General features: G+C 35.8%; 1 protein-coding gene and 1 pseudogene across 1 annotated transcript in view; both read right to left on the reverse strand.

Annotated features, from left to right (window-relative positions):
• Nucleotides 1-7,243: 7,243 nt before the first annotated feature.
• Nucleotides 7,244-12,253, reverse strand: LOC148941221 (uncharacterized; annotated as a pseudogene).
• Nucleotides 10,768-12,274, reverse strand: part of LOC148941222 (neuroligin-1-like) — a 421,037-nt gene continuing 419,530 nt past the window's right edge. The window contains exon 8 of the mRNA XM_089104127.1: nucleotides 10,768-11,053. Within this exon, the coding sequence (XP_088960253.1) occupies nucleotides 10,768-11,053 (286 nt within the window). The remainder of the gene's footprint in view (nucleotides 11,054-12,274) is intronic.

Here is a 12,274-nt window from a genome sequence, read left to right on the forward strand (position 1 = left end):
ATCTTCCAGATTTTGGACTCAGTTACGGGCTATTCCATTACCATTGATTTTAGACGAGCCGGGCCTAAGTGAAACCTGTAATCTGGACCATAAGGTGCTGGAGAAATACCCGCTGTGGTGGTTTTCCCAAAAACAATTCCTGTTCCTTTTAAGGGCCAACTTTGCTTTTTACATTTATCAGAAAAACTTGTTTTTTAATTAATACAATATAAATTGGCATTAATAAATACGATGTTTTCTTTCTCAAAAACTCCCTACAGGCTATAATGTAGTTTGTAGGCTACCTTGCTTAAACTTAAATAAATTGCATTATTCAAATTTTGCTTTGCCTAACCTTTACTAAAGTTGTTTTGAAGTTGGAATATATTTTAGTTTGTAGGTTAGGTTGACAATGTCCACTGTATATTTTGAACATTGTTGAAATTAAAATCATGTATGTATTTGTTTTTCTTTATCAAATCAGTATATTTTCCACAACCAATGCCAATAGTGTTGATTCAATAAGCCAATAAATTTCCTTGATAATTGCCTCCTTTTTAATTCATTCATGGTATCTGTAGAGAAAACCATGGTTAAATCGAGCCTCGGTTTTCCGTTTAGCGGTAACGCCATTCTAGCCTTTGGATGGAAAAGGGTGATAAAAATGGCAGTGGCACACCTAGTCATGGTAGTTTATATACTTTTCAAAATTGACCTCATCGTTTGGCGTGATTTATAGCTGCTTTGGTTTTCATTTATTTATTCCCAAATTTTGTTTGTTTAAGTTGATTTCTTTGTATTAATAAAAATTTAAATTTTATAAATCTGCAATCTTAATGTAAAAAATATAAACATCAATATGGTATACATTTTTTCAGTCACGTAAGTCACAATTACACTCACAATCTGCAGAATAGGAGGACCAAAGGCGGGGTTTAGGTTAATGGTTAAATAATTATTAAATATATATAAGCAATGCAAATAAGAAAAAGAAATTCAAATTAAAATTTTTTTGTCAAAAAATTAAGAAACTACATTAAATTTAAAATAAAAAAAAAAAAAAAATTTAAATTTAAATAAACAAATTGAAGATGATCATAAATTGTTATGGATGAAGTAATGAAGGCTAAAATAAATGGAAATCGCACAAAGAGATATAGTCAAACTACAGAGAAACAGAAGGTCCACTTGTAAAAAATGTTGTGGTTCAAAAAATACTTGTTCTTTCTGCTTGCTGGTAATTTCATACAAAAGAACAGAATTTGCTAAAAATATAATATAGCAACAATGAGGAAAAATAAACAAGAGTGCCGGCAGAAAATTTTCCATGGGGGGGGGGGGGAGAATGCCAAAATATAAGTGGCGGTTGGGTGACAGGGAATATATTTTCAGATTTTTTTTATGTTGGAATGAGTTTATTTTTAAATACTTTTAGAAAAAAAAATCTCAAGTAAAAAGAGCAATGAAATTGCATGCAAAATGAAACAAAATACAGTAAATGTTAAACCATAAGGATTCCTGGCAAAGGGATCAATTTGTTTAATCAATAATATATTTAAATATTATGCATTTAGCCTAATCTTAAAAGAAAATCAAACTCAAATCAAAATTACGGAAAGATTGCTTCCGTAAATTATAACAGATGTAGACGTGTCTTTATGCAATTTCCTAAACCTTAGAATAGTTTACAGAAGGAGTAGAGATACTCAAAAAAATCATCCTGCCTCCACAGGTACCGCATTTTGATTTTATAACAGTCATGTAAAGTGTACCTGTTTCATAACAAAAGAATTCTGCGCCTCAAACCTAAATCCCTTATATATTCAGACATTAAAAAAAATTATATTACATTATATTATATGTTCATACAACAGCGAAAGAAGAACAAAATATTTCATATTTCAATGCTCACTGTTTGGATTTTGATGGACCTATGGACGGAGCGACCCGGCTCAATAGTAACCGAAACTCGAAGAAACTGAATTTTGATACCAATTGATATATCAAAAGAATTGGCTTATTATTCTCCTTCCAAATATATAAGTTTCATTAAGTTTAGTTTTATCCATCAAAAACTGCGAGCTTAAGAAAATGCGTCTGATTTTCAAAAAAGGGGGAAGACCCCCTCGATAGTAGTATAGCTATAATATAAGATAGCAGACAGTCCCCCCCCCCATATAGCTATAATATAAGGTAGCAGACAGTCCCCCCATATAGCTACAATGCTTTCAAACAGACAGGTAGCCAATGAAGTTATAACAGTTTCAAGCAGACAGGTAGCCAATGAAGCTATAACAGTTTCAAGCAGACAGGTAGCCAATGAAGCTATAACAGTTTCAAGCGGACAGTCCCCCCGCCATACAAGCAGACAGTACTCCTTTATAGTGTTAATCTAATGTAGCAGACAGATAGGATATTACTGTATGAATTAAAGAGATTTAATGTTGGACATGATTCTTCATTGTAGCATGATTATAGGAGTTGACGCTTTTACTCTGACATTGAGCATGGATATAAAAGTCCGATACCGAGTTAGTATCTCAGTCAATAAGTTGAATCTGATTATCAGTTGATTCAATATAATACAGAAACTTCAATAATGTACGGTGTTTTCGATAGTGAATTCATTGGTTTAAAGAAATCAGCTTGCGGTGTAATTTTTGAATGTGCATTTTTATTGCTGACTACAGATCATAGAAGTCTCTTGTTATCACTGGCACATCAACTAAAACATGTATGCATACAATAGAGACATGTGGCGCACGACATTACACATTTTTAACACGAAGGGTTTATATAATAGAGTGATATGGTGGCGGGAAGGATCTATCCACGGTACAAGAGGAAATTGCAGAAATATGTAGTTTTTTTTTGGTGTAACAGCACTATACACTAAAGGCAATGTACCCACTGATAAACTTTTAATCGAAAAATGCAAATCTGATATCTGATATATCAATATTCAACTTGGAAGATTTTAATTGTCAGAAATTTCCGAGTAATATACATAATCCAGAGGACGAGGTTCGATTTTTTAGCAGATGGGTTCCGATAAATATACCTTATCGGGATAAATGTATAAGGTATCCCAGGAAGAAGAAGAACAACAAGACCAGTGATGTAGATTGGGATTACACCAAGTGGGTGAGGAATGATGACGAATTTTTATAACACCCATCACGCCCACGGATATCCAAAGGTGTTTTTAAAGACCACCAAATCTATAAAAACTTCGTAACCATTCTCATAAGAACCTTTTATGTGCTATGACAAAAAAAAAAAAAAAAAAAAAAAAAAAAAAAAAAAAAAAAACTCATATTATACTAGTCTGAAATAGTTTTTTTTTCATGAATTTCAATATATTTATCTGTAAAACTATCGCATGATTCTAAAAGACACAATTTCCTATATACATAAAAAAAGGTGCTTTATTGAAATATTGGATATAAATCTACATTTTCTATCGTTTTTATTACTTTGACATCATCATCATCAACTGATGATGATCTCTCTATGCTGACGTCTTCTTTCCGTCTTTTAGCGGGTGGGGGGGAGAAACTCCATACTATCACCATCGATATGTATATCCTCATCCATTCGTCTTTTAGTGGGTGGTGGGTGAAACTCCATTGTATCTTCATCCTCCGCCAGGTGTATTGTTTCTAGAGTTTTCAACTTTTTCTCCCCCCCCCCCGGTTTAATGAATTTTTTACATTTGATAATGTTATATCCTCCTCTTCAGTTAATACCATTTCCCGCCACTGGCTACCAGTGGCGGGAACCAGTGGCGGGAACACAAAGATTGATTGTGCCTCCTGAAACTTAAAAATAAAATATGAGGATCATGTTAGTAAAGTTAAATGAACCTAAATCAACAAATATATACTCTATATGTTTTAAGTTCTAATGTCGCTCCTAACTTTCAGTTTAAAAAAAAAAACTATGTTTTTTTTTTCAATTCGAAAAAAAGAACAGACCAGAATACGGGTCACAACTTTTCTACACCACTCACAGCAATAAAAAAAGAAACAATTTTTTTTTATTAAGTGAAAGTAAGGAGCAACATTAACTTATGGGGGGGGGGGGGGGGGTAGTGGGAGCAGTTGCCCCATCTAAATCTTGAAAATACCTATTTTCCATTAGTTCGTAGGAAAAATAAATAGACAACAAACTTTCCTCCTAAATTTTAATCAATAAATTGTCACCCTTACATTTTCGTGACTTTGTCCCTTTTTATGCATGTATGATTCCGGCAGCTAATTTACTCGGATTTCTAAAGTTTATTCAATGTGCCGGTTGGACAATTACAGATAAGCGGAAAGTAGCTTGGATAACCACAATTTACGATTGTAAAAACCATTTGGAGTAAATAAAGACGTTTGCGATAACCATTTCTGTTATGTATTATTTGGTAAAAATACAAGGCTTAGTGTTTCGCTAAATGTAACTGTCCTTTACATCCGGTCTACAACCTTTACTTATTATGCTTAAGTTGCACTTTCTCCCATCACTACAAAAATGAATGGTTCATCAGAAAGATCATGCAATAAAAAGCTTTTTCCGCATTACCTGATGAATGGAAGAGATTTGTGGTTAGCATTTGCTCTGGGCAATTCATATTTCAACTTATACTTTTTGAAAGGCAATAGCTGATCACAAAATTTGCCATACAAAAAGCGTCTAACGTTACCCGTAAACTCAACTTCACAAAAATGAACGGTAAATAAACTAAGCAGTACGCTAATGCACATTTTAAGATGCACCCATCAGAAAAAAGTATGCAGATTTCCCAATAACTAAAACTATACTTTATACTTAAACAATAGGTAAAAATCATAGCTTGAAAGCTTTTCCCCAGGGGCTTCGGGGGGGTGGGGGTGGGGGGGGGGTCATGTTATCTCTAAAGGCATAGTTATTAAACCTTTCAGCTATGCTGAACAAAATGGCTACTTTTTTTTCGTCAAATACTTTGACGAAAAAAAGGAGCGTGGGGAGCTTAGCTGCCCTCCAATCTTTTTGTTCACTTAAAAGGGGCACTAGAAAATTTTTGTTTCTTTTATGAATGTTTTTAATCAGCATAATAGACCGGTTTTTATTAGTACATCATTTATATCAAAATGCTGTCTTTTAGAGTTTTAGTTACCATTGAGCCGCGTCGCTCCTTACTTACAGTTCGTTACCACGTATTGTTTGAAAACGGGTTACAACTAGATTCATGGTGCTTGGGAAATGTTAAGTGTTACGGAAACCTTTGGTTTGCTGATAAAAATATTCCAGGAGCATCGTCCTGATTTTGTTTCTTCCTAATTAATTAAACAAAGTAGTTATTGGCATCCTCAACGCTTTTAAAGTAATGTGTTCTTAGAAGATTTTTTTCTTAGAAAATAATAGCACCCAGATATAATCGTAACATACGCTGCTTCTTCCATAAATCTTTATTCTCTATTTCCTGATAATATATCAGTGCTGCTACTTTTGAGTTCAGCCAGATACATAAGCTAATGCTAAATTATTTCAATCCAAAATACAACAGAACCCGATCTTTGTTCTTATTTCAAAAAATGCAGTATGTGCAATCCAAGCCAGTGTTTCCTTAATTCAAGACATAGCATCTATTGTTTATTTCCTATTAATTTAAAAAAAAAAAATTCCACAAAATAAGTTTTTCAAAGAAAAGTAAAAAGCTCCATTAAATAAAAAATTAGCAAAAATAAAATCAAATAATCTACCAAGCATGAAACTACCACAAATCAGCATCGATAAATAAATGAAACCCAAAACGAACAGAAATTACAATAAATAACAGAGTCAAACTCAAAACGAGCAGAAATTAACATAAGTTGGGTGCAAAACCCCTATGCCTTCCCAAGGCCAGAACAAAATTTGCACTTTACTGAAAAACTCTGTCATTACCTCCTATATTTATTATCTCAAAGACAAGTTTTAACTATTAGCATGCTTAAAATATCATTATCTGAATTTTTTCTGTACAGTTACAGCGCGCTCTGTTCCACCATTATCGAGTGCAGTTACTTGGGTACTACCCCATTATGCGGACTTCTCTAAAAACTCAAGTTCGTTTTTTTTTTTTTGGGGGGGGGGGGGGGCTCCCCCTTTCCATTTGTGGTAAGTGCTTATGATCTTTTGATGAGAGGAATTGATGTAGATTTAATGTGTTCATTTTCTATGATGATATTATGCGTTGCATGTCAAAACGATATCCGTTTCGTATATGATACAATAGGCGAAACTGTTTTTTTTTTTTTTTTTTTTTTTTTTTAAACCAGCTTCCTTCTAGGGTCCTTCCGTAAACGTAATTATGACGACTATTAAACTGAGATCCACTATGAATGAAAACAGAACATCCACGATAGTATTCTGATGACATAAACAGATCGTAATATTGACGTTGACTCAGATTACGCTCATCTGTCTTCCTCGGGTGTACGTTGTCTGGACAAAAATCTACTATTCTTCTATTTATTTTACCTGAAAATGCTCTTCTGTCAAGATTTACAGCAAGAAATTTAGGAGTGTGGGTAAATATGGTCTGAAGCCGACGTTCGTGGCCATTTGGACATACACCTGCTGGTGGAAATGGGTAAAGTACTCTGGAAAATCTTATGTCCGTCGTATCTATGATCTATTGGTCGACACGTGCTTCAGGATTGAAGACTGCATGAACAGAAAACTAGCATGCTTCTGTATCATCTAAAGTTGTTGAATCAATTTGACTCCATTGACAAACCGAACAAGTTAAGTATTTCTTAACTTTGTAACGGAATAAATCAAGCAGGGGGCTCTCGGTGTCATTTGTAGCAATTTCACTATTTATAGTCGTTAAAAGTATTTCCCAGAACTCACAAAGTGACTGTTGTTGCTGTTCTGAGAATCCATGTTGGACAGGAAGTAAATTCCTCAAATCTTTTGCTCTTTCACATTGCCTTAGTGACGAAAAAGCAATGCGCTTCACCTCTTCTGCAACATCTCCTTGTAATCTTTCGAAAATCTGAAAAAATGTACTATGTAGACTAAAAAGGCACTGAAGTAATGAATTGGCATAGCACGAAACTCAATCATCATTCTTTAACCCTTTTCTACCAATACCACTTTTGTAATAAGGATTTGTCAAAACATCCACTTTAGTCCGCTTACAACGGACTATTATCTCTTTTTCAGCAGTAATGTCTTCCTTGCCTTTTGCTTCATCGGCTAGCGAATCACCCTTCATCGTCTTTTTCCCTGATAAATCTGTTTCGAATTCTTATTCTCTCTTTCCAAAAACAATTTCTGGAGCCTTGACTCTCTTGATAGTCGATTTAGATTTGTGTATTCTCGTGGAAATATCCGATGTTTTTTTTCCTTCGGACGTGATGGTTTTTCTGGTAGGGCACTTTCCAATAGAATTCTTGAAATGACATTCAATTTTGGCAAGCAGAGATGTCTTAACTGGCAAGTTCCTCAAATCTGTTACTGGGACTTGAAATAAAAGAAAATATGGTCTATAATTTTTTTTCAGACGGCTATATTCCAATAAAGCATCTAAATCCGGTAAAATTTTCGTTGGATCAAGTTCCACTAAATGTAGACCTGCACTACTAGTTACACGTGACAAAGCCATGTGGATCATACCTGGACCAAAACAACGACTACCTGCGTCATTAATTGCACATAGTCAACTCAGCTCTTGCGACTTGTGTATTGTAATGGCAAAGGCAAGTTAAAGTGGAAACTGTCTTCTTGAGGAATAAACTTGCCTCAAAAATTCAAAGCGCACAGTTTCTCGGCCAATTTCATATGGCAGTTCCTGTCCATCAAATTTCACAAGGACACTACCTATTTCACCAGTTGGAAGTGTTCTGAAGCCACATACATAGCCCTTTGATCAATTGACAAGCCCTTTATCAACAGAAATATTTCTTTGGAGCATTACGCGTGCACCAACTGCAAGTATCAGGTTCGTCAAAGCACCTGCAGTTCTTTTCTTATCGCTGGCAAAGTTTGCCACGCTCTTTGCTGCTTCTTGTCCAATTCGTATGTCTTTAACTACTGATGAAAGTCGGTCAATAACAAGAAGTTTAATGTAGTCTGAGCTGGTTTTCTGAAGAAGTAGCTCGTTAACGATCATACAAGTTTCATTGGTTAGCATCAATATAACAGGAGTGTTTTCTTCTGTAGCTAAGTTAATGTAGAGATCTACAATTTCGTCAGATGTAGTTCTGCAAGAGTTTCCAATCTTTCTCTTGTTGAGATAATTCAGATTTTTGCTTGTGCAAACACCAAGTCGAATATCAGAAAGTGTATCAGCATAACTCATATCGGTCTTCTGTATCAAATTTATCGTTATTTCATCGTATTCTAACTCTTGCCATGGGCTGAATGCGCCAATTGATCCAATTCTGCTTTTGATTTCAAGACGTGTCAAAGGTATATACGGAGGATTAGCAGATACTGGTCGCAACTGAAGAAATTCTCCAAACAGCAGGCAGTTGGCATTACCCATTGGTAAATCAACTGACATAATTTCAGTCAGCCTCAAGTGAACATACATCAACAACAGTGACGAAACCATGCTAACTTCATCAATAATGAAAAGTCAGGTTTTTGCAAGTGTCTTTCTCAAAGTTAGAAACTGTTCAGTAGAGAGGTGTGTATTTTGCCGTAGTTTGCTGATCAACAGGTACACTGAAGCAGTGATGAATTGTTACACAATTTATACTATGAGCAGCAAGACCTGTAGGGGCCAATACTACAACAGGACAGTCTTCTTTCTTGAAGTGTTTAGAAAGTAGTCTTCTAATGACACTAATGACCCTAGATTTTCCTGTACCGCCAAAGTCTGATACGACCATTTTCAGTGATGTAACACGATCTCTTTTGGTAACTGATTCCACAATTTTGTCAACAACTCTCTTTTGATCAGTGTTCAGTGACTCATAGTCATTGTTTAATCTATCTTCCGTGTCACCATCTAATATCTTTCTTTTTGTGTTTACCAAATCATCCATAGCATCAGCAGCTCTGTCAATAGCTCCTCCCTGAATTGCATTTTCTGGGTTGTCATCTTCATTGTCCGCTATGTCATCTTCTATATTTTCAATGTTGTGAATTTCTTTCGCCCGTTCTCGAATTCTTTTCTCACATTCTTCATCACTTTTTGCTTTAGCGACAAATTTCTCATGGTAAGCGACCATATCTGGATGGTTTGCACTTTCAACACAGTACGTCTCGTAATTGCTCATTCCACTGATCAGTATATATTTTTCATTTCGCCAAGGTTTGAACATCTTTAAAAGCATTCCATAATAAATCTCTTTCTTCTCTTCAGACTCGAGTGGGTTTGTCTTCTTGTGCTGAATGATGTTTAAACCTTGATTAACAGTTCTTTTTCTGAGGTAAGAAGAGCCGTCATTCAAGAGCATGTTCTCATCAGCACTCTTACGTTCTCGCTCATACAAAGAAAGCAGGTGATAAAGACTGACGTTCTCTATATGTTCAGGCCTTTTAGGGTAGACATCAAAAACCCAGTGGGCAACATACAAGTCACATCTTTGAGGATCCTCTTTGGCTAGCGTTTCAAGCTCTTGATATTTCTTTAGCGTCCTCTTCACTTCGCTTATTTTTCCAAGGTCAACATGTCTAAATTGCCTGGAAATACTGTACAGCTTTGTGCCTATAAGCCTGTCTGCACCTTCAACAGCTCCAACTTGACGAGTTTTCACAGAATTCAACATATAAGACATGGTTCTTTGCCCAAGACTCTTGCATGCACTATTCACTTCCTCCCACATGTCATCAACTTCGGCACTTTCCGCTTTTGTCATGTAATCGGTGATGTAATATGGCAATTTGGAACCCAAGTGACCAATATACTGAATATCAATATTTGCTTGATTAGCCATCAACAATGCTGGATTGTAGTCAATCGGTCAGTAGGAGAGATTTTTCTGTGTAGGTGTAGCCAGATTTCCTAGCACTATTTAAAAACAAACAATCAGAAATTAAATAAAAAACAAGTTTTTTCAACTAAAGTAAGGAGGAACATTAAAACTTAAAACGAACAGAAATTATCCTATGCTCCATGCTCCTATGAATATAACTTCATGACTACAGCATCCTCCAGAAAAAAAAATATTCTCAGACACATAAAGACTAAAGACCATTGCCTAGAGGCAAAACGATATTGACTTTTATGCGCACTCCATGATGGAACGTACCTTTATTTGCAAGGGCAGATATCCATAACTTAAAAATGAAACTTATCTAGACTAGAAATTCATAGCAGTACAGCAACGCATAGAAAAAAGCTGACCAGCAACATGGAGTTGAATTTATTTTGGCTAAGAAATCAATAAATTCAGGAGATGACCACTCAGCGCAGGAAACTGTCAAGAATAAATTTGGTGGACCTTCATGTTCAATCATGGATTTTATTTTGTAAGACAGTGACTGAAAATACTGTCGAGATCCTCTGATTTTGGACTGAACTGAAAACAAAATTCCTTCCATTTCTCCATCTTGGGAATGAAGCCTGTCCGTAAACTGGCGAGCGTTTCAGTTTGGTTTTACAGTACGTAACATGTGACCAACGTTATTGCATATCGAAGAAAGCTCTTGTAGTTGAAAATTATGAAACAGGTATTGTTTATCATGACGAAACTTTGCGTGTCTGCAAAGAAGCCTGCACTTTCTATATTCTGCATTCCTCATTTGAAAAGTTCTTGCTATGTCACGCACGCCATTTTTACCATTCCGAAAAAGATTTGGAAAGACTTTAAGATCAATGTCTTACTGAAATGGGTCCTCGCTTTCACCTCTTAGTTTCTTAAGCTGAAACTGGAAAATATCAAGATCTTTTTTGTTCTGAAAATCATCTATAAAGTCCATAAGAACTGCTGTATTAAGTGGTTGTACAGAAAAATGTTCAACCAATTCAGATTTCGCACTATTTGTCAGTTTCTCAAGAATAGCACCGTCCGGTATTTCAGGTGATTCATCAACACCGACTGCTCTTTTAACCAAACGAGTTTCAGGGATCTCACTTAGATCCTCTGAGGTGTATGCGCGTATTGTCCTATAAAGACTGTTATACTCTTTTAACCAAAGTAATGCTTCATGTACTTTTCTCAAATCAATTAATGCTGTCTAAACATTCTTACTGTAAGTTGGCTGAACATTAACAAGAATTACAAAACTGTCGATATTTTAGTAGTTTTTTGGGTTCAACGTCTGTGCTGGCTTGCACATCAACAGGTAAGTAAACTATTCTGCCTTTAAGAGCGTCGTAAGTTCCGTTCTAGGTCTCTTTTACGCAGTTACTTGCCCGAGTCTAATAATAGTAAGACAAGGCAATACAATTCATATCATCGCCAATTCAAACTTGTTCAGACGACTTATGCATTCTGGGGTGTTCTGTACTTGGAGGTTATTCAGTGCAGATCGGACATTTTCCTGGCTTTTCATCATTTTAGTAGCACAGTAATCAAAGATTTCGAATGAATCTGACATCCTCTATCCATCCAGTACAATCCTTAAGCTCTTCTCTGTCATCTTCTGGAATCACCTGCTGCACCTGTCTCAGTACTGTGTTCAACATCGCATCGAATCATTTCCTGTTCGAAAGTGATCTCAGAGGTTTTACTGAGTCTTCATCTTTACCTGCTCGCAAGAATCACAATGCATCATCAGGCATTCATTTCAGATCTCAGTCACCTTGTCCAGGCTCCTACCAAACTGGCTGATTATCATGTTTTCATCAGCAGATACCCTTGCGTGATCTTGATCGTAATTGACGCTTTGTCTCTCAGCATCGAGTCTGTTAGACACTTTTTCCAAATATTCTACAATTCAGTGAATGTACCTTCAACTTTGAGTCTATTTATTTCTCTTATAATTTTGCATTTCGATGCTGTCTTGTATACATCATTAGCGAAGGTGGCCAACACAGGGAAATGTGGAGCTAGTGCCCTTAAAGACCGCAAGAAGCTATGGCATCCGTTGTCAGGGCTGCAGTACAATGAGTGCCCATATTTTCTTACGTACTTATAACTGTTTTGACACTGATCCTTACTATCAAGGTAGTACTTCACAATTGTACCTGTCGGCATCTGGACTTCTATAGTTTTACTAAGGTTTTCAAAAAGAATTTGGCAAACTTCAATATCAATTGCATGTAGCTTGCATATGTTGGGGTGGCAGCGCCAGGTTATTGGTTCTGTATAAATTTTGTTAGGACGTTTACCCAAATTATTGAAGCTGACTTCGCTCGCTTCTGTCATCAAACTCTCCTCGTCAG

Source organism: Artemia sp. Qi Xiang Cuo, chromosome 18 (assembly GCF_049724085.1).
Source record: "Artemia sp. Qi Xiang Cuo chromosome 18, ASM4972408v1, whole genome shotgun sequence".
Taxonomy (NCBI): Eukaryota; Metazoa; Arthropoda; class Branchiopoda; order Anostraca; family Artemiidae; genus Artemia; species Artemia sp. Qi Xiang Cuo.